This window comes from Diaporthe batatas (genome assembly GCF_019321695.1).
Source record: "Diaporthe batatas strain CRI 302-4 chromosome Unknown Contig00004, whole genome shotgun sequence".
In the NCBI taxonomy this organism is placed as follows: domain Eukaryota; kingdom Fungi; phylum Ascomycota; class Sordariomycetes; order Diaporthales; family Diaporthaceae; genus Diaporthe; species Diaporthe batatas.
This window is the reverse complement of record NW_025408551.1, coordinates 2,947,131-2,970,768: the sequence shown is the minus strand read 5'-3', so window position 1 is coordinate 2,970,768 and position 23,638 is coordinate 2,947,131. Positions and strand designations below refer to the sequence as shown.

Here is a 23,638-nt window from a genome sequence, read left to right as displayed (position 1 = left end):
CTGCTTGATGGCACAATAATGGAGTCCCAACGCTGACAATTATCATTCCATCGATTCTTGCGTGGTTCGACTTCCTTGCAATATGGGCATCTCAGTCGATCCATGCCCCCGGCACACGCATGTTTGCTGTTGTGCTATCAATTTCAACAAGACGCCAGAAATCCCCTGCAAACTCATCCGAGGGTTCATTCCACCAAAACTTCCAATCCTTTGGGAGCTCGCCATACTGAAACCTGATCAGACGAAGTGATCGTACCAGACGATATTTATCCTCCACCTCCAGCACAGGACCCGTGGGACCCGAGTGCGCATTGACACTGGGGATCACGAGAGGAATTTGGGAACCTTCCCATTTCCTCTCTTGTCCCTGGTACAGATACCACAGATACCCTTCATTCCTTCCGTACTCTACCAAGTCGATACCGCTTTTGTGGAGATCCTCAAGCCATGCCGTGATTGATTTCTCACACGCAGACGTAACTGCGCCTAGCGGCTTTGACCGGCTATGCCCCGGCAAATCCGTGCAAACCGCTTGCCAACATATGCTTTCTGATATCAGTGACGAGTATGCGGTCTTCCGATCGATTTGTTCACACGGGATCCTGAAAGATCGGTCGCCCTCTCGGCTCAAGTCCTTAACGTCCGTCACGTGTGCAAGGACTTCGCAAATAAGGCCATGCCAGGCAGCGGAGTTTTGGGATTCTGAAGTAGCCGCAACCTTACTGGCCAAGCCGTGGAAGATTGACCTTCTCATGCTGTTACAAACACTGAGGTCTATAACAGGCTGAGAATCCCCAGTGTTGAATCCCAAGATGGATCGGATCTTCGATGGTCCCGACGGCTCGACCTCCAGCTCTTCAGAACATGCTATCGAAATAGCAAACTGCATTCTTTGCTGCGAGAAATCGGGATGGTAGAAGCTCTTATCGGGCCAGATTGAGCTCTTGAGAGTTTGAAACTCATTGAAAGCTCCCTGGAACCCACTTAACAATGCGAACTTGAGCCCATTGTCGTCATCAAGTCGGTCTAGGAGTTTTCGACGCTCGGCCTGCCTACCCTGCTCCGCTTCGACAGCACGTCTCATGAACACATGTCCAGATCCCACAATATCATGAACGAGCCAGCTCTGACTCTCCTGTAATCTCTGTTAGCTGCTGGGGTCGAATGCACCGAGCCGGCATGACAGTCAGCCTTTGATGGGTAGATTGATTGACCTTGTGTATCGGCAGTTTTGGAGGGGGTTCGGCCCCAAGGTCCATCAAATAGTTGCAGATTTGCCACCGGCCATAGCACAGCGCCGTCTAGTATCATGTTCACATTAGAGTTTCGGGACGGAATGAGAACAACAGCACATGTTGGGGTAACTCACTACCCACATCATTTCGCCCCTCTCGTCCTCATCCCATGGAGTCACCTCTCGGTTCTCAATTCTGGCTCTCAAAAGTTGTATATCATCAAAAAATATGTCTTCGCATGCTAGGTAGAATGGCGAATCCGGTGTGTTGTCCAGCCGTGGGAAAACGTTTCGCATACGTATATACTGTTTCCATCCGATGCGCGATCTGCAGGAAATTACCTCCAACATTTTATTAGACATCCAACGAGGAAACTTGAATCTGACCCGTATATCTCGAAAGATATTTTCATTCCGACGCTGAGTCACCGTACAATCAGGGCCGGAGCAATCATGATCCCGATCTGGGCAGTCGTTGCTTTCGAAATGAAGAGTTCCTGTCACAAATGGCACGCCAACTGTCCAGGTCCACCTCGGTCTTCTATCGACCGTCTGCATCAAACTCCACATGTTTGAATCTTTTAGAACGATTGTTGAGCCGCCATGGGTACGAATATTGCTTCCTTTTGTCATGGCTCCTTGGGGATCGATACAGCTTGGTTTCAGTGTGGCCGATGGCGTTGCGCGGACTGGTCCATCGGCTTGGCTGAAGTGGGTCTTCAGGAGAGACCTGGATGTGGTCGGCGGTGAGTGGATCACAGCTAACTCTCACAATACTTTTGAGGAACTTACATCATGAAGTCCTGATTTTGAAGTATCAAGCCATAGCTCGACGCCATGTGGCTATTAGCAGCCAGCTGGAGCAACTGGACCGACCTACAGAGCCGGTCGTCGAGCTTCTGTATCAGCTGCTTCTTGAATACCACTTTTGTGGACGCCACCTTGTGTCTTATCCCTCTGGACTTCGTGACCTGTGCCTCCAGTTCCAGGAGGACAAGACTGAGCTCCGAGAGACAGCGTTCACAGAAGTTCGCGACATCCGGCGAGGCCGAGTTCGAGTGGCTGAGGATACCCGCAAGCAGGCGGATCTCGTGCAGGCGGAAAGCGAGCTCCTCGGGTGCGCCTTGGATCTCCTGGTACAGTGCCCGTATCTTGAGTCCAATGCCGGCTATCTGTCCTGCGAGCCCTGCGATTTGGACGCTGCTGGCGATGATCCCGAGTACTTCGGCCATTTGGGATCAATAATGAAGTTTTTTCAAGCGATGGCTCTCGAACTGGCGGATATGCTATCTTGATGTTGCCTATTTTGTTGACCGGTGGGAGAAGTGGAGAAATTTCTTGGAAGTGACCAGTTGCTTCAGGCCCCCAAACCAGTGAATTAACCGGAGCAATGTCGGGCCACGGGATCTTTTCACTGCCACAGGCGGCCTCTCGCCCATGGTAACACTGCATCATGCTGTGTATCATATTTGACCCCTCATTGAGATCAAGGCAGTCGTTGGCGCCAGAAGGAGTGGTGGTGTCTTCACTCTGCCCAGGCCATACCTCACCGCGTGCCCGGCCTTGGGTCCGGCCATGGACTGAAAAGTCTGAGCTGTGGTATTCCCAGGACAAAGAAGAGTTATGTTCTAGAGTTCATACAATTAACCCTGATAAAAACAAACTACAACATATACCTCAGAGTGTATTCTGCAACTTTGCACCAAGTTGAGCATCGCAGCACATGTTATTAATGGGACATGACTTCAGTTAAACATCATACCCCGTTGGGTCCGGCCATGAATGAGACCATCTCACAAAAAGTTGCAAATTAGGAGGGTATGCTACTAGTATACCATCGAGTGGTCTACCAGCACTACCTAAGTGATTTGAAGTAGTGGGGATCGCCCCCAAAATGTAGTAGGATATAAATATGTTCTAAGAAACAGGAAACTACCAAGGATCATCAAGGCGTCGACTCAATACCTCCTCTTATCATGCCGCCGTATCACTCTTGGCCTTATCTCGCTGCCATCAACTTTTGGTCATTATCTGACAGCGAAGGCGCCAATCATCTAAAACTGGAACTGTTCACACAGAGACCTGCCCTCATACTGCTCTCCACCCTCGATACCACCAGAGATGGGCCCGAGGAGCCTCTTGTAGAATCCACCAAGATCCCACTGGACGGTCTCGGTTGTGAAGTTGGCGAGGAACTTGGTGCCGTCGTCCATGTCAAAGCTGATGTTGAAACCAGATGGTGCAGCCTGCCCGATTGCTGGCGGGAAGTCGCTGTTGTCTCCCCAGGGCCTGACGAGTGTTGCCTGGTCTGCGCAGCTCATGGACAGAACCTCGCCGTCCTTCGTGACCCACGACGAGAAGTGTTCTTGGCCAGTCTTGTCTGTAGCATCGAACCATACGAGCGAGTATGGCCCAACCCTGCCGTGGCCCCAGTACCAGGTCTTAGTAGCTGCCTCTAGAGAGCCGACGCCCCAGTTCTTGTCGTGGTAGCCAAAGCCCTGGAGGTTGAAGGTCTCGCCATCGATGACCAGGTCCGCAACTACGTTGGAATCTGGAATGGCGTTGGCCCACCAGATGTTAGGCAGGAGGAACTCTGACACGCCGGGCTTGTTCAAGTCGCACGGGTAATGAGGTGGCGAGACCGATTCGAACTTGATTGAGCCGCTGACGCCGTTGGCTGGGTCGTCGATCTCAATGTTGTAGACTGGGTTGGGGGCACCCGGTTCCAGACTGGTACCAGTGAAACTATACGAGCTGTTTTCACCCTTGAATTCGGCCGCGATCCCTTTGTTGCTGACCTCCAGGGGTGCACCGAGGTTTGCTGCAGCATATTTCCTGGAAGTTGTACCGTTTGCGAATGTGATCGAGATGTCGGTAGTGAGCGGTCCTCCAAAGTATGGGATCGCCAGGGAGCCATTTGCAAAATTATAAAAAACAAGCGTGACTGCTTTCTGATCTGTAGCCGAGACAGCATCGAAGTACCACCTAAATATAGTGCATAAGCTTCATTATCAATATAGTGCACACAATCCGAGCACCTACCAGTCATAGGAGGTTCCGTTCACGCCGGGGGACAGCTTCGGTAGATCCAGCCCGCCCTTGACGGATACTTCCTCTGGGGTTGTGATGCCATCAAAGATACTGAAAGGCAGCTCGGATTTGGTAACGCCGCCGGACGGGCTTGCTCGCGCCAGGCTGGCCGTGAGCAAGGCGGAGCCGAGAAGAGAGATGGAGTACACCATTTTCGTGCGATAGCCCCACTTGTAGAAGGGGGGGACAGCCTTGGAGTGTTCGAGGTTTTCGTAGTACTTTCGAGATGAGGATGAGGGTTATCACATTGAATCAAGCCACAACAGCCGTCGAGCTACTTTATATATACTTCTTTCGACTGTGTACAGACAGCATGCTTTCATTCTACTACTAGCGATCAGTTCGACTGCGCTTTGCATCTTCTCCTTTACTGGGACATCGTAAATTTCCGGTCCCGCCGTCCCCCAGGGCACGAGGTGTCGGGCGTCGGCCCTTTCACCAATAGAAATGTTGGCACAAAACCTCGGGCTTCGGTGGTTCCATCTCTGACCCTGTATTTGGAAGTGAAAATCGTCATCGGCTTCTTAGGGCGGACTGTTGCACTCTTCCGGGTCACACCCATGACTCAAAATCGCTCGTACTACACGCATAACAATGACACGCGGCATGCTGTTTAGCGTCCGGGCAGACCGGCCAGCGCTGCCGGCTTGCTGTTGTGGAGGACTACAATAACCCGCGGGCAGCCCGTCCTCGCCGCCAAGGAGCTGGCCGTTGCGGAGGACTACAACAACCCGTGGGCAGCCCGTCCTCGCCGCCAAGGGGCTTGCCGTTGCGGAGGACTACAATAATCCGTGGTGTAGGCCGTCCTCGCTGCCAAGGGGACCGACCCACCCTGCCCAGCCGCCCTCGCCAGCAAGGGAACCCTGCCTGGTAAGTTCCAGCGCTGTTGACAATAAGCCTGTACTCTCACGAAGCTTTTCCACCACATGGTGTTATCGACGCCGTCCACGGGTATTTTGTTTGGAAGAACTCTAACGTCGGGGTTTTGAGCCTCAACGTTTGTATGATGTGGCTATTTGGCGGCACCATGTATATGGTGTCTCCGTACTTAAGTAACTTTAGGTGGTTTCGCTTCTACCCCGTATACGGATACGTCCGAGGACATACACAGCGCCTTTATACGGCGGTAAGTACTCAAGACTCACTGATCATCAGCGCTTGAAAAGAACACGTTATCGATAATGATAGTCATAATACGATACTAGTGCTTGTGGCCTTAGCCTTGCGACTCACAGACAAGGCTAAGGGGCACCGTCTTGACGCCAAGTAACTTTAGAAAACGGGTTAACAACAGAATCAGTCTCTGCCCGGGCGGCTTCCCCGTGGGCACACCTGTTATCTGTGATTCATAGAGATCACAGATTCAAGGAAAATACATCATTATAAACTAATCCACTATCCAAGTTCCTAAAGGGCAATTAAAGTCCACCATCTCTACCCAAGTACAGCTGGTAAAGAATGCATTAACATCTTATTTCAGGCCTAACACAGCACGTCTAGCTCAATATTCGATGTCAGTCTTCTTGTTTAAACAGCCTGAGGTTTGCCGTTAACGTAATAATGCAGCAAAGTGTGAGAAAACAACCCGGGAAGGTTGCAGGAAACGACTGAAAACGATCTACATACCGTGCGCTGTTCTGAAGCCAGTCGAGAGGAGAAATGGCGTGAACACAAGCTTCTGAAGCCCGTCGTCTCATGCTTGACCCGCTCGACTCTCATCCGTGTTCCTGCGGGTGCGGCCGAAACGCGCCTCTAGCTTGATCCGCGGCAGAGTCTGACATCAGACGAAACATCGAACTTGGGCTAATCCACCATGATCCACAACGACTGTTCGCGAGGAGCAATAAATATCAGCTCGTCTCCTCATTGAATAATACTCTTGCCGTTTATGTCCCTGGTGCAGGTGCATCTGAACACGATCTCCTCCCAGTGCTTTACAACAACATGGTCCGTCCTCATTTGGCTCTACAGACGCTTTCTGCTTTAATTTTGAACCCATCGCTCGTTTCAGCATCCAGCACTCCCTTCGAGTCTCTTCACCAGGTTCCACGTGGCTGGACCCGCGTACGGAGTGCTGGAACAACGGAAAACATCAGGTTGAGGGTCTCATTGAGACAGCAGAACCTCGACGAATTTTATGACAAGCTATTGCAAGTCTCGACACCAGACCATCCTCAATATGGCAGGCACTATGAGGGACACGAGCTGCGGAGTCTACTAAAGCCCAGCGATGAGGCATCAGCGACTGCGATCAGCTGGCTGCAGGATAACAATGTCACTGATATCCTGGATGACGGGGACTACCTCATGTTCCGCACCACAGTCGGACTGGCAAATAAATTGCTGGATACACAGTTCGACTGGTACCAAGGCGAGGACGGCGAGCAGATGATGAGGACCATCAGGTACTCTGTTCCGCAGGACGTTGCAGCGCACATCAACTTTGTCCAGCCGACAACGCGGTTCGGCACTGCGAAGCGACTCGCCTCCCATGTCAGCATCGTGGATCCCGGTGCCCCAGCCGACGGGACCTCGAAATGGGTTTCGGTAGCTGATAACATCAGGGTGAACGCTGCCAGCGCGGTAGACCCCTCCTGCAATACAGCGGTCACGCCACAGTGTCTGTTCCAGCTGTACAATGTCAACTTCAAGGCGGATCCAGCTGGCGGAAATACGGTTGGGTACGCCTCCTTCGTAAACGAGTCTGCCAGATTTACCGATATGGCTATGTTCGAGCAGGTGTACGCACCATATGCAGCAAATAGAAATGTGAGTCGAGGTTTTTGTCCCCTGCAGGGGTTTTCTATGTTGATGACAGGCTGACCTCAACCAGTTCTCGGTCGTGACCATGAACGGCGGAATCAACGACCAGACCAGCCAAGCCGACTCAGGCGAGGCGAATCTGGACCAGCAGTACGTCCTTGCCGTTGGCTTTGACGTGCCAGTAACAGAGTTCAGCGTGGGCGGTCTTGGCCAGTTGGTCCCGGACGGGGAGTCGCCGACGCAGGAATCCAACTCCAACGAGCCGTTTTTGGAGTGGCTCATCGCGCTGAGCGCCATGGACAACAGCCAGATTCCAAACTCGATCTCCGTCTCGTACGGCGAGAACGAGCAGGAGATCCCGCTGTCCTATGCGACACAGGTCTGCAACATGTTCGCGCAGTTGGGTGCTCGCGGAAAGTCGATCTTGATCGCGTCGGGGGACTCCGGCGTGGGATCATTCTGCCAGGCCAACGACGGAACGAATGCGACCAGATTCCAACCTCAGTTCCCGGCTTCATGCCCGTATGTCACAGCTGTGGGCGGAGTAAGTACACAGAAGATGTGACAATGGTGAAGCCAGAATCAACACAGAAAGACATCCTGACAATCTACTAGACGCAAGGCATCTCGCCAGAAACAGCCACCTTCTTCTCCTCGGGCGGTTTCTCGAACGTCTGGCCGCGCCCGGCATACCAAGAACAGGCCGTGTCGACCTACCTGCAAACGAACGGCAACAACTTCACCGGGCTGTTCAACGCCACCGGCCGGGGCTTCCCAGACGTCGCCGCGCAGTCGGTCAATTACCGCATCATCGACAAGGGCAGCGACAGCGCGGTACAGGGCACCTCGGCGGCGGCGCCGACGTTCAACGGCATCGTGGCGCTGCTCAACTCAGCCCGCCTGCAGTCCGGCCAGCCCACGTTGGGGTTCCTCAACCCGTGGCTCTACTCGACTGCGTCGGCTGCGATGAACGATGTCACTACCGGGGCCTCGACAGGCTGTGATGGACAGAGTCGGTTTCACGGGCAGCCGAATGGGAGTCCGGCTGTCCCTGGGGCCAGCTGGGCGGCTGCGCCGGGCTGGGATGCCGTGACTGGACTTGGTGAGTTTTTTCCAGCCTCAACAGGTTGAATTTCTGACGAGTGCATCTTTCTCTGCTGACACTTAGTACCTAGGCACCCCCGACTTCGGCAAGATGCTTGCCATCAGCTCACCGAATGTGAAGAATGAGGGCGGTGTGATATCGGCCTAGAGATATTATAAACTAGAGTTTATAGAATTAAAAATAGACAGTCTTTACAGTATATGAACCATGTGCACTCTTCAGGCTACAATCATCACTACCAGTTTAATACATGGTCAAAAAGAAATTACCAATAGTTCACAGCATGGCTGTAGGATGGCTGATCAACTACTTCGAGGCTGCGGACAAGAACTTAATCAGTATTCAGCAACGCGACTATGCCACAAGCGTATCTTTGCTGTGCATTAAAGGAATATAGTACCTGGTATTATCGCCTCATTTTGAATCAGCACGAGCAAAAGAAAACAAGAACAGCCAGCATTGCATAGGAGTCGTCGAGGCCCTGTCGAAACGGGCCCATACTTGAGCAAGGCAGGCAGATGGCTTGGCTGCTGCATTCTGCAAATGGCGCCCATTGTAACTGGTTTCGCTTCTAATATGGCAGGTCTATCGACGATCGGCAGCCAGAATGGATTTTAGCTGCGCTCTGGCATGATTCGGGCACCTTCAGGGCTGCGGGGTGCCACACCGGGGGAACGGCGAACGCCCCGCCGTAATGCATGTGCATGATGAGGTCGCATTGATTGTTACTTGTAGAGATGCCTTGGATTTTCTCATGGCAGTGATACAGCTGGCGGCTGCGTTCCGCATAGTATCGAATCAGGATGCTGCTTGTAGACACTGAATGACAAAGTGTCAAGCGAGCAGCGGAGGTCGATCTTTCAGCGATCAAACATAAACAACAGTTCCATAATGCTATACGTGATATAATTAATTTAGAAGCCTAGGTCCGGCTCCCAGCTCCTCCCCTCGTAGAATTAATATTCCGTTGCCCATAATATCGTCGTGAACCTCATTAGTCGCGATGTCGGTGACGAGTGCTGTTCCGTGCATCAGATACTCTCCACTGCCGCAGAAACAGAGTGCGGCCCCAACTCGAAATCGGCTTAGGAGCTATAAGTTGAAGCGCAACTTGATCCAGTGGTAACATATTCAGCTCATCGGGGGCAGTTGGGAGTGGTCTACTGGCCGTGGCAGCAGCCGCTGGCCGTCGAGCCGTTCTTTCAGGCCTCTTTGCGCATTTGATGTGCTCCAGTGACCGGGCGAAATCAAGCTCTTCCACACCTGTTGTCCGTGGAAGTCTAGTTTCTTGAAGCAGCATGAACACAATTCCTCCAAACACGAAGAGCAGCAGCGCGAGGTTACCCGCAATAAAGAGCCACCCGGCCCAAGGTTGTATGAACAGCCGTGAACTGGACCGGCCACTTGTTGCAATAGTGACCGTGTCATTCGGCATCGGAAACGAACCCAGGCCCAACTTACTCGCGGTGTAATTGGAAAACTGGACCGCCGTGACAGTGAATTGCAGCGGAACTGCGAGGAAATTGTGTAAACTTGCAATGAGTGTGTTCCTGTCGTCCGGGAAAGAATAGCGGTACGTCCGAAGGGCCCACGTCAAGAAGTAATTAAGCGCGTTGATATTGGTATTGTCCACTTCGCTTTCAGAAGTTCTGGGTATCAATACTCGTTTTATAATGGCGAGATACTCGGTCGCGTTTAGTAGAACCTGTTCCGGCTCGCTTGTCATCTGCACGTCTATGATGGAAGAGTTCTGCCGATCATATGAGGTGGTTGTGAATTGCTTATACGCAGTCAAATTCGTGGACCACCTGAGCGAGCCGGAGACCCAGGTCCTGTTACTGATGCACTGCTTTGTGTCGAGAAGGTCTTGGGGACACCCCGCCCAGCCTGCACATCGAGTGGTTTCTCAGAATAGTACTCTCCTATTGTGGTGGAAATCTTGGATACACATACCGACTGCTAAGGAACGATCGGCCTGCTTGACACAAAATTGGAGGGTGTCGTTGATCATCTCCCCTGAAAAGACACAATCACCAGAGGGGATTTCGGGATCGAATAGAAAATCATCTTCCAAGGGTTCAAACTTGAGAATGAGTCCGGGCGCATTGTCAATACGAATTGTTGAAGAATTGTTCAATAACCCATCGTCGAATATCGTGTAGTTCAATGACGAGTTAAATTGTCTTGCCATCTCGATCCCACCTGGAAGGATCAAGGATCTGCAATTTTCGTTGCATGCATCAAAAGGTATATCGACTGCATACCTTGTATTGGAAAGCAGGCTTGCAGTCCATATCGCAAAGTACATCGACAAATCGGAGGCTGGAATAGTAATGAGCGTCCGGAGATCGATTGGTACAAGCCCAGCGAATACCGAGATCTTGGTATCGCCCGGGACAAAGTAGTACAGAAAATCAGCCTGGACTACAATGACTTGTCAGTTGCATCTCAAAACCTGGATAGGGCCAGGGATGCCAATTTACACTTCAGTACAGAACCAAATGCAAGCCCCATAATTGGAATCGCAAGCCGCAACTCGCACCAGAGGTTGAACAGACCGCGCCATTTATCCCTGGCCCATTTCACAATTGTAAACTCCAATGCCGACAGCCACGAGGACGAGGCTCCCATTCCAAGAAAGTTCACCAGGGAAAAGCCGCGACGCCTGCTGGCAAAGCTCATCCTCAGGCATCCAAAGAGGTCTCGGATTACCATGTCGAACAAAATGGCTGCAAACTGCGAGAATATTGATACCAGCAAATTGGTTTTTGACGCGTCGAACAGGACGGATCCGATTTGTATCTTGCCACGAATGAGCACAAAGTAGATGAATATCCAGTAGACGACGCTGTAGATCACCGAGACTCCAAATGAGAGTATTAGGTCGCGAAGTGGCCCAATGTTGTCCTTGACCCTGCCGAGACACATTTGGACCATGGTTTTACGAAGCGGTGGTGCTGTTCGGGCGGCTTCTTGTGCGTTCCCGCTGGGATCCAAAAGCGCTAGTTGCAGTGTGGATGACCGGAAAGAGTCGAATTGCCTCTCCAAATCTTCCAAAGGGGTTGTGGGTCCCTGTGCCATCAGATCCCTTGGTGGACAAGGCTTTGATAAATCTACCTGTACTCGCGGGGCGATAATATCGTGAGGTTCTGAAATTATTAACTCATTATTGAACACGCATGTGAGCTTCTTGCCTGCGTTTTGTATTATACTCGAGCCGCAGCTGCCTGGCGAGAGTGTGCCGTACATGTGAGGATGGGCAGCCACATCCACGTCCTCAGCTTTCAGCTCCGGAAGCCCATTCCTAATAGCGCCACGACAGTATCGTGGTGGTGTGGTGTATAGCCAATAGAAAGATGCCCGTCCATGCACCAGCAACAAACTGTTATCTCTCACTTATAATCAATTGAACCCTTGAGACTGCTGAGCAATCATTGACTGGGCTCTTCTAACAATTGCCGCCTCAAGGTAGGATCTGGTCCCAGTCCCGGCTCACGATACTCCGTTCAATTAAGACGGTTCAGCCGCGTTGGCAAGATGTCCTAGATTAGCGGCGCAAAAGCATTTCGAACCACTGGGCCCTGATCTGCATGGCTAATTCGTTCTTGTGACGATAAAGTGGTCCGAAGTGGATGTAATCTCCGGGAGTCATGTCCACGGGTGCTCGTGATATCAACCGAGGTTCTCGTCACGACCTCCAGGGCTGTTGGAGCGTGGTAGGGTTGGGGCTACAAAATGCGTCGAGCCATGATGATTCTGGGGTGGCGCTGATCATTGCCGAGAAGAGCTGTAACTCCACAGGTGGGCCGTGAACTCCACATGCACTGGCACCTCTGGAGCGACCTCCCGTGACAGCTTATTGCCTGGCATCTTGGTACATTTCGCAGTGCACGAAGCTGCAGGTCAGATGGAAAATGTCTGCTAAAATGAGGTCAAAGGAGGCAATAGAACACCTATCTTCAGGGCTGTAGCGCTCCTGTCAAGAGCAACCAAATAGATATAGCGCGTATTTTCCTCTCGGTGACGACGATGCTTGTAGTTTCTCATCCGACATGAGAACTACTTACACGCACTCTTGCACCTGGCCTATATCATGGCTTCCGAGACCTACCCACACGTCTTTACCGTAGGACCCGATCTGAGCGGTGTGACTCTAGCACAATTTTTACGCGAAAACAGCGTCGCCTCCGAAATTTTCGAACACGAAAAATCCGCTGATACGAGAGCACAGGGCTGGGCCATTGCCCTCCACGGTCCTGGAAGACTTCAAGGAGCACATGCCCGACGACATCGGCCTCATCGAGTGCACCAAGCATCTTATGCCTCTGGGCTCACTGGTGCACCTCGTCTTCTACCCGGCCAAGAACCCCGACATGCGCCTCGGTGTCTAGAACGACGACAAGGGGAAGATCGTGCATGAAAACAGGAAGAACTTTGGGTAAATGGCGGCCTTTCTTGATTTTCACCGTACTACGAACACGCGACCCTTAGCTACAAATATGCCTTTACCTGCTCCTCACACCAGTCCCAGAACTTTCGGACCCCACCTGTCCCACCCTCAGCCGCAGACTTTGTTGCATTGAGCAGATCTGGCCGAAGCGCGCGGAATCGACCCCACGGGATTACTACGTGATAGTCAGAATTCGGAGCGAGACATTGAACCAGACAAGTGTAAGGTATAGATCATGGGGGAAAGTACGCACCCCACTCCTGAGACCAGTCTGAGTCCACTGTAACATCCGGCGAGAACGCGGCAAACAGCTCCGTGTAAGCGCCGTTGACGACCGGGTAGCAGAGCACCGCCACCATGATCTTGATCACGATGCTCTGGTCTCGGGGTAGCTCGGTCCGCAGATTACCAGGGTCGATGGGCACGCTGACGACTATTCTATGGTATTCACTTGCTTGTGTAATTATCCGCAGCGATATCTATTGCCGAATCCTAAAGCGCAAGCGATTTAAGAGTGAGAGCAGCTATACATACTGCCGTCTGAGCGAGAGTGTAATCCACAGCCAGGGCCCAAATCCCGGCCTTACCGAGTCCGTACCGCTCAGTGTTGGGCTGTGGCCGGTGGTAGTCCAGGTTGACCAGAGAGACGCCCACGTCCTCGGATGCGGAGAGATTCAGCCCGAAAGAGGACACCCAAACGACGCGAACCGTGTTGGGCGGCTCAGTTTTGGCGGTGGCCGCCAGCGTGGGCGTGAGCAGCTGCGTGAAGAGGAAGGGTGCCAAGCAGTTGACACCCAGGCTCAGCTCGTACCCCTGGTTCGTTCTTGGTATCGGCTCCCCGGTACCTACCATGACTCCCGCGTTGTTGAACAAGAGGTGGATCTTTTCCTCCTTTGCAATGAGGTTCTCGGCCGCGGCTTTCGTACTCGGTAGATCAGCTAGGTCGAGCGGCAGGAAGACCAGTTCTCCCGTAGACCTCGCGCAGGCCGGTTCCGTCCTGACGGATTCGATGGCCTTGAGGGCCTTCTCCTCTGAACGGCATGCCACGTAGACCTTGGCATTCTTCATGTACAAGAATCGAGCCACATCTTTGCCGATGCCCGTGTTGGACCCTGTCACCACGCAGACCTTGCCGGTCAGGTCCGGCACATCTTTCTCGGTGAATCGAGGCTTGGGCGGGAAAAAGTGTGTCAAGACTGTCCAGAAGGAGGGCCCTGGAGCCATGTTCGCTAACCTAGATTGGCTGGCTGGAAGCGGTCACATCAAGGTTCAGGTTGCAAGCCTCAGAATTACGCTACAGCGAGCGTCTCTTGAGGTAGTCAAGAAGTGGTGAGGAGACGAGGGATGCAATGCTGTTGACCTTAGCTCTTACCAGGCCGGTGGATCGGCATGCGGAAGTTGCGCTGTGGCCAGTCGCTGTCTCTAGCCCTTTTCTTCTTAGCTGCAATTCAAATGCCACCATCACTACCCCATGGTGGTTCAGCTGTCGGGTCATCAGGCCCTCTGCAAAAGTATCCGGCCACAGCTAAGGTGAGATTCTTCACCAACGAGTTACGCAGCCTACAAGTTAACGAGAAATAGGATTTTCGACAAGAGAAAAACACCAAAGGAATCCTTATTCAATTCTCAGTAGGACGTTAATAATAAATCTTACCACACACTTTATGGATGTTATGTGATTAATGCTGAAAGTTGAGCAGTTTTGGTGTTGCTAACACTTATGGTCGGATACTAGTGCACTCCGCCTGGTCATCAGAATCCTAATTCCACACCACCTACCGAACCGAACGGGAGGATGTGAAAGCATGCGGCCCAATTCCAACCCTAGTCGACCCCAATGCTACCCAAATCTCAAGGCTGGAACCTGGACACAACAGGTATATGACAATCATAGACACTCCAAGTTGTAGTAAAGATGGGCCAGGGTGAAGCTGATCATCTCCCCAGTGAAATATTCAATGAGTAAAAAGTCGACTATTCTATTGAATACGAAGAAATTGCGGGGACAACAGTGTTTAACTCAATCAACAGTTAGGGTGTGATCACGGAGGAAAGTTAGTATAGTGTGGTAATTAAATAGGTTATATTCTAGTAAGGATATAATTTTAATAAGGCCTTTATTTTTAATTTAGTAGTAGATTTTATTTATAAGTAGAATTTTCTATTTATATTAGTTTATATTAAGTTTTAATATATACTTTTTATTTTATTATAAATTATAATTACTTTAAGAGAAGATTTATATATATTTTATTATTAAATTAATGTTTTTATTAATATATATATTAACTTTATATAGTTAATATACTTATTAATTATAATTAGTATACTTTTTAAAGTTTTTTTAAATAGATTTTATTTAATAGATATAGAATTTAAATTTTAAAAGGGTATTTTTATATTATTTATATTAGTATAGTATTACTTTTAAAATTAAAGGGAGGAGAGTAAAAGTTATATAATATAAAGTTATATAATCTTTATTATACTTACTTTTATATTATAGTAAAGTAGGTATTTAAATTATTAAAAAGAAATAAAAGATTATTTATATTTTTATATTTAAATATAATAATAAAATATAAATTAAGTTTATTTATATTTATATAGTATTATATAATTTTTAATTAATTTTAAATAAATAAAAGAGAATAAGGTTTTAAAGTATTAAAAGAATTTTTAATTAATAATTTTATATATTTATTATTATAAAGTAAAGTAAATAGTTTATTAAATAGAAAATTAAATATTAAAGAAAGTAATTATTATAAAGATATAGTTAAATTATTATAAAAGGTATTATAATAATATGAATTTAAAAAATAATAGTTTTTAATAGGAAACTTTAATAGTTTATTAGTTAAGTATTTAAAGTTTAATTTTTAAATATTATTTTATAAAGGTATTAAAATTTAATATTTTTAATTAAAATAAGATATTTTAATTTTAAAAAGTTTTAAATTTATTAATTAAGTTTTTTTATATATTTATTAATTTAAATTTTAATTTTAATTATTAATTAAAGAGATATAAAATTTTAATATTTAAAATTTAAATTTATTAAATAAGTTAAATACTTTATTAATTATAATTAAAAATATTAAAATCCATTATATTTTAAGTAATATTTTAATATATTTTAATATAAAAGATAAAATTTAATTATTAATAAATTATATAAAATAGAGAATAAGTTATAAAATATATATTTTAAAACCTTTATAAAATATAATTTAAAAGTTAAATAAAGATATTAAATATAATTTTTAAAATAATTAAAACTTTTAATTATTATTATATTATTAAATATATTTATAATTTATTAACTTTTAATTTAATTAATATTATTTATTTTTAATTATTATTAACTTTTAATATATAATAAATTTACTATAAATTTATAAATTTATAATAAATTTATTAGAAAATAATAATTTTACTATAAATTTATAATAAATTTACTATAATATAATAAATTTACTATAAATTTACTAGATAGTTACTTATATAACCTTTCTTTATATATTTATTAGGAATTTATAAACTATTAATTTTATATTTTTAATATATAATAGCTATAATTATATATTTTAATTATATATTTATTATTTTACTTTACTTTAGGGATTAAATTAATAAAATTAGCTATTATTATATAGTTATTTATATAAATTAAACTACTCTTATTAGTAGTTAATAGACTACTTTAAAATAATAAATAATTAAATTTATTATAATAATAGATTTATTTAATTAAAAGATATTTATATTATTATAACTTTATAAACCTATTATAATAATATAATAAGGAGTAAATTCTCTTTTAATTTATAATTTCTTTTATTTTTTATTAAAGTTTTATAACTTTTACTTTATTAGAAATATATAAATATTTTCTATATTAATTAGACTATTTAATAAAAATTAAGTTTATTTTAAGTTAAAATAAGTAAAGAAGATAAAAACTTTTTATTTTAATTTATAACTTTATTTATTAATAAAATTATATAAATAATATTAAATAATTTATAACTCTTTTATAATTTAAGGTAATAACTTTTAATTATAAACTATTAAATTATTAATAAAAGATTAAAGTTATTTTATTAAATTAAGTTTAAAATAATAAATCTTTTAGAAAATTTATAAAGGTACTTTAAAATTAAAGGAAAGTAATAATAAATTAATAAAAATATATAAAGTATATTATTATTTTTATTTTTAATTATTATTAATAATTTTAAATAATAGAATATTTTATTAAATAAAGTATAATTATAATAGTTTATTTTTATTATAATAAGTTTAAATAGAAATTTAATATTATAATAGTATTTATAAATTAAAATATTTTAATAAAGTAATATTTTAAATTTAATAACTTTATTAAATTTAATCTTTTAACTTATAATATATATAACTTTAATAAAGTTATATTATAATTTATAACTATATAAAAGAAGGTTTTAAAATTTAAATAATATAGAGGCTTAGTAAAGACCTTTAATTATTTTAGGAACTAATAGTCTCCCAAGGAATCTAAAAGATCTATTTTATTAATCTAATAGAGGAGTAATTAGATTTAAAGGGAATATTAAAACTTAATTACTTTATTTTTATAATTTAAATTAAAGAGAGGTAATATTTATTAACTCTTTATATAAAATAATTAATAAATATCTTTACTTTTAAAAATAAAGGAATAGTTTTATATATTACCTTTAAATTAATAAATTAACTTAAAAGAATACTTTTATATATATATTAAGTAGATTAATTATAAACTCTTATACTCTCTATTATATATATATAGCTACTATTAAGCTATCTAAACCTCTATTTTAAGATAAATAGGCTCTATAGGTAAGAGGATATTATTTATATTAATAAAATACTTATATAATAAAAGTAGCTAATAAATAAGTATTATTTAACTCTATTAAATTAATATTTAATATTAATAACTATATTTATAATATTAAATTAAATAATTTAAATTAAAACTTAAGAATATATAATTAATAAATTTTAATATTTTTAATTTTCAAATAATAATAGACTTTTATATAAAATCTCTAACTTTTATATAAATAGAGAATAAAGGATACCCTTTTAATTACTTTAAACTATATAAGGATTAGAATAACTTTAAAAACTTTTTAATTATCTTTTATATAAATAATAAAGTTATAATATAAAAAGACCCTAAAGATTTATTAATAAATATAATATTTATATTATTAATAATAATTAATAGAGTAGATAGCTCTACTAGAATTTACTTATTAATCTCTTTAGAATTATTTACTTATAGTTCTAGACTATATTATTTAATAATAAATAGTAAAGGTTTATTATAAGCTATTTAGATAGATAGGATTTTTAGAAGAGCTATTTATTAAATAACTTTTAGATTCTTTAAGATATTATTAAAATCTTTTAATTAATAATATTATTTATAGGTAAATATATATAATAATTATAATATTTAAAAGTATATTTAATAAGTTAAGAGGTTTATCTTTTAATAGAGTAATTAAATTCCTTTATTTTTATAATATTTAAAATAAAATAAATAAAGTTTTAATTATTTTATATTTTAATTACTTTAAAGTAGGCTATAATTTTTAATAATTAGAGATAAAACTTTATAATAAGTAAGAAATATAATACTTTTAGAAAAGAATTAAATAAAAGTCTATCTATTATTAACTTAATATAAAGGTATATAATTATTAACTATTAAAGGATAGAACGCTATTTAAACTACCCTCTCTATCTATATCTATTTATTTTAAAATCTACTCTCCTTATTAATAAATAAAACTATTTACTAACTAAAGGTATAAATATCTAATAAATACTTAATTCAGCTATTAACTTTAACTATTAAACCTAATAACTTTATTTTAAATAAAGTTTATTAAAACTTAACTTTAAAGTAATACTAAAAATTATATAATATAAGATAAATACTTTAATAATAAAGTTTTACTTTATACCCTTAGTTTAAAATACTTATTAATATTATAAATAAATAAATTATATTAATTAATAATTAAAAAGTAGATTAATATTAATTACTTTAATATATATATTATTTTAACTAATAAAATAAATATAATAATATACTATATTATATAAAATAATACTTTAATATAAATAATAAAAACTTTTAATATAATTTTAATTATAAAAGGAGTTAAAATATAATAAATACTATTTAATTAATAAAAACCTAAAGGTATAGAATAATAATAAAGTTATAAACTTTAATAAAATACTAATTATTAATATAAAGACTTTAAAGTTAAATAATAATATTAATATTATAAAATATAATTACTTTCTTATTAAACTTATAAACCTTTATACTTTTAATTAAATATTTTAAAGTTTATTATAATAGATATTAAGCTCTATATAAATAAATATATATACTATACTCTTAGCTTAACCTACTATAAATATAGGAATTAATCACCCTTTAAAAGGATTATTACTACTACTTTATAGCTTATATATCTATAGTTTATTAAATAAAAAACTAAAATAAAGTTTAAATTAAATTACTTTTTAATCCACTTTTTACTTTAAATATTACTAATTAAAAGAGTAAATATATCTATATTTATATTTAAACTAAAGGTATTATAAATAAACCTATTTTACTACTTATTATAATATAGATATCTTATAATACACTATATTTAAATCTATATTAAACTTTATTCTTTAAATAAAAATTAACTAAAAGCTATTATAATAATTTATAATATAGAGAGTACTTAGACCCTAGGATAGGTGGAATTTAATATTTATTATTAAGTATTAAAAAATAGTTAACTTATAGTTATTACTATTTATATTAATATATAGGTTTTAAAGAAGTTAAAGGTAGGCTTTTTTATTAGTTAGAAATTTATAGTTTTTAATAAGGTAGATATTTTTAACTTTACTAAATATATAGCTTTTAGTAACCTTAAAGGCATTATAGTAGAGGCTACTATCTTTATTAAGGCTATAAATTAAAGATATATAATAAAATTTATATTTAATATAGTTATTTTTAATATTTTATTATATTATACCTATTAAAGTATTAATATAGGAAAAATATTACTTTTATTCTAGCTCTAATAGAAAGGTTAGATTAACTATTTAATAGGTTATAATTCTCTTAATATACTTATTATAAATTAGTTTTAATTCTTAATTTAAATCTTATATAATTAAATATTAGAAACGCTAGAGCTATACTCTTTTAAGTTTATCTATTATTATTTATAAAAAAATAGTTTTATAACTCTCTTAGCTATAAATATTTATAAGAATAATACTAACCCTTTAAACTTATTAACTTCTTTTAACTTAACTAACTTAATTAATTTACTAAAATATTATAATCCTTTTTTACTTAATAATCTTTTATTAAAGGCTTTAAGCTATATATTAGATCTATTATTATCTTTAAATAAATTAGAACTTTAGGACTACCTTACTTTTAAAGGTAAGATTAAAATCTTTAAAATTAAAAACTATTAGAAATTAAACTTAATAATAAATCTATATTTATAATAACTTTTATTATTTATAATAGATATAAAAGTCTTTATTTAAGAGTTTTAATATATCTTAAGAATTTAAAATTAATAAAGATTTCTAAATACTTATAGATAAAGATCCTACTAATTAATAATTAGTAAAACTAAAAATTAATAAATAATTATATTACTTTAATAAAAAGACTAAAAGTTAATAAATAAAGTTATAATTAGACTTTATAATAAAAAAGGATAGAATAAATATAAAATATTATATTATTTAATTTACTTATATTTATAATTTAATAAATAATTAATAATTAAAAAAATAAATAATAATAAATCTATATACTTTTAATAAGGTAACTATTTTAAATACCTACCCCTTCCACTATAGTTTAAAGTAATTTAAAAGATTTAAAGAAAGAGATATCTATCTATTATAAATATAAGCCTCTTCTTCTATTAGTTCCTAATACACCTATTATATTATAATAAATTTATAATAATAAACTATTATAATTAAAAAGATTTAATATTATAATTATAGGATTTTATAACTCTTTAATTTATATATAATAATATATAAATTATTTACTATAGTTATTTAACTTCTTTATTATAACTTTTATTAATAATATAATTATCTTTTAAATATTATTATTAAATACTTTAAATATCTTAAAAAGTATTTAAACTTTTTATAAAGAAGGAATTTTACTATTAGCTAAAAATTATTCCTAAGCTATTCATTTATTAACCTATTAGGGTTTTAAATAAATAGTTTAAGACTATATAACATTATTAATTAAATTTAAACCCTCTAATAATTTAAATTCTTAGAAATATTTTAATAATTTAAAAGGTTTATTAGGTTTATTAAATACCTTTAATACCTTATTTTATAGTATAATTAATAAGTTAACCCTTTCGAGTATTAAAAACTATTATAATAGCCTATATATATATAAAAGAGAGGTTATTTAAAAGGAATACTTAAAGATAATATATTATAAAGGTAGATTTTAATTTTATTAAGGAGGAATTTATTATATTTACTAACTTAATTATAATACTAATTAGCTTTAATATATTATTCTATTATAATCTAAATTAATAGTTATTTATTTAATTAAATACCTTTAAAGAAATAGACTTTTAAGATAGCTTTTAGTTATATAATAATAGAACTTAAAATAGTAAGTTATTAATTCTTTATATTTAAATTTACTTAATTAACTATTTAAATAAAATAATTAATATTATAGAATAAAAGTATTAACTTATTAAGTTTAAAATTACCTACTTTATTTAGTTAGTAAGAAAATTTTAAATAATAATTAACTTTACTTAAGTTTATTTAGTTTATATTTTTATAGATTACTTTATTATTATTAATATTATTAATTAAACTTTTATAAAACTATAAATAAAATTAAAATAAATTTAAAACTTATTTTAATTTTAAATTTTTAATTAATACTAATTAAGTATTTACTATATTTTAGAATAATAAATATTATAGTAAATATACTTTTATCTCCTTATTTATTAAAAGTTAATAAAGAATAAAAGAGTATTAATAAAACTATTTAATTAAGCTTTATATATAATAATAAAAGTTAAAGTTAATAATAAGTTCCTTAAATTTATAATAAATAGTTATAAGGTATATAAATATTAATTATAGATAATTAAGTAGTTATAAAACTTTAACCTTAAAGTAGAAATATTATTTATATTAAATAATAAAGAATTATTTTATCTTAAAGAGTATAATAATAAAATATAGCTATATATATTAATAAAGGTTATTATAATATTAATTATTAACTTTTATAATTTAAAGTACTACTTTAAAGAGATTTAAATATATAAAAACTTTATTAAATAATATATAATTAATAAATACTATTAATAAGTTTAGAATATATTTAGAATTATTCTATCTATTAGGAAAATAAGAATAATAATTAACTACTATTAAGTAAACTTTAACTAATCTTATCCCTACTACTAACCTTATATTATTATTATAGACTTTATTATAAGACTATTAGATATATTAGCCACCTAAATAACCTAAAAACTAGCTATTACACTATTTTTAACTTCTTCCTTACTATAATTAATAAATTCTTAAAGGCTAACCTTATTATTTTAAATAATATAATCTACTCTATTAATAATTAAGCTATTATACTACTATATACTCTATACTTTAAAAATTAAAATATCTTAAAGTATATAATTAGTAATTATAATTATAAATTTTTATTAAAGCTTTAATAAAGATTATAAGTATTTATAGATATAAAACTTTTATTCTTTATAATATAATACCTTTAAATAAATAGATAGTTAAAAGTTAAAAACTAAATAATTAAGGTTATAATTTATATATAAATAGCTATTAATCTAAACTAAAATAAATAGATATACTCTTAATATTATAATTTAATCTTAATAATATTTATAATAAGATAATTAATTACTTTATAAATTAAATTTTATATAATTTTAATTTATTTAAAATTATAATAATAAATAATATTATTTTTATTTTATTTAAATAAATTTATTAAAAGGAAACTAATCTTTCTATAATTTAAATTTAAATATTTATTAAATAGTATTATAATAAAACTATTATTAACTATAATTAGAATTAAATAACTAGATATATTTAAACTTTAACTATAAATATAACCTTAAATAAACTACTTTATAAATTCTTAAAATAATATATAAAACTCTTTAAAATTAAAATAAAGTAGATAAGCTAGCTTATTAATTAAAATTATTATTTAATATAAATATCTACTTTATAATATCTATAGTATAGCTAATATTAGTTATATTCTTACTATTTAATTTATATAATTATAATTAACTATTTAATAAAAGATAGAAATTAAAATAATATAAAAGTTTAAAAGCTTTTAAATATTATAAAGTTAACTATATAATCCAAAAGTAAGATTATAAAATAAAGTAAAAAATAATTACTAAATATTTAATTGAATAAATAGATTATTTTAATTATTATAATATATAGATACTTAAAGAATATTTAAATATAAACTATTTAATTAAAGAATTTAAAATAAATAATAATAAATAAAGGCTTTATATAGTTATTTATTAATAAAAATAAAAATTATACCCTTTTAAATTAAATAAAGTATTAAAGCTACCTTATAAAAAATAGTTTAAAATAATATTATAATAGAAAATAAAGTATAATTATACTATTATTAATATAATTATTAAAATAATTAATATAATATAACTTAATAATAAATTAAATAGCTTAAATAAATTTATTAAAAATAAATAATATAAACTTTATATAGAATAAACTATTAATATTTTAATATAGTTAGACTTTAAAATAAAAATAATATATAAATTTATTATAAAAACTTTACTTATTAATATTATAATAATAA

The 23,638-nt window shown here is 36.8% G+C and overlaps 5 protein-coding genes across 5 annotated transcripts; 1 reads left to right on the top strand and 4 right to left on the bottom strand.

Annotated features, from left to right (window-relative positions):
- Positions 1 to 91: 91 nt before the first annotated feature.
- Positions 92 to 2,466, bottom strand: KVR01_004042 (uncharacterized protein; the record flags this gene model as incomplete). Its single annotated transcript, XM_044786032.1, has 3 exons — positions 92 to 1,144; positions 1,370 to 1,964; positions 2,027 to 2,466. The coding sequence occupies 3 exons, from the start codon at positions 2,464 to 2,466 to the stop codon at positions 92 to 94; spliced, it is 2,088 nt and encodes a 695-aa protein (XP_044646206.1).
- Positions 2,467 to 3,288: 822 nt separating this feature from the next.
- KVR01_004101 (uncharacterized protein) lies at positions 3,289 to 4,476 on the bottom strand (the record flags this gene model as incomplete). Its single annotated transcript, XM_044781980.1, has 2 exons — positions 3,289 to 4,219; positions 4,277 to 4,476. The coding sequence occupies 2 exons, from the start codon at positions 4,474 to 4,476 to the stop codon at positions 3,289 to 3,291; spliced, it is 1,131 nt and encodes a 376-aa protein (XP_044646265.1).
- Positions 4,477 to 6,268: 1,792 nt separating this feature from the next.
- Positions 6,269 to 8,339, top strand: KVR01_004092 (uncharacterized protein; the record flags this gene model as incomplete). The annotated part of the gene is made up of 4 exons (XM_044787475.1): positions 6,269 to 7,093; positions 7,158 to 7,631; positions 7,703 to 8,189; positions 8,263 to 8,339. The coding sequence occupies 4 exons, from the start codon at positions 6,269 to 6,271 to the stop codon at positions 8,337 to 8,339; spliced, it is 1,863 nt and encodes a 620-aa protein (XP_044646256.1).
- Positions 8,340 to 10,366: 2,027 nt separating this feature from the next.
- On the bottom strand, positions 10,367 to 11,129 carry KVR01_004225 (uncharacterized protein; the record flags this gene model as incomplete). The annotated part of the gene is made up of 3 exons (XM_044794120.1): positions 10,367 to 10,394; positions 10,457 to 10,616; positions 10,676 to 11,129. The coding sequence occupies 3 exons, from the start codon at positions 11,127 to 11,129 to the stop codon at positions 10,367 to 10,369; spliced, it is 642 nt and encodes a 213-aa protein (XP_044646389.1).
- A 1,554-nt stretch (positions 11,130 to 12,683) lies between these two features.
- Positions 12,684 to 13,866, bottom strand: KVR01_004177 (uncharacterized protein; the record flags this gene model as incomplete). Its single annotated transcript, XM_044784928.1, has 3 exons — positions 12,684 to 12,817; positions 12,896 to 13,075; positions 13,230 to 13,866. The coding sequence occupies 3 exons, from the start codon at positions 13,864 to 13,866 to the stop codon at positions 12,684 to 12,686; spliced, it is 951 nt and encodes a 316-aa protein (XP_044646341.1).
- Positions 13,867 to 23,638: the final 9,772 nt, after the last annotated feature.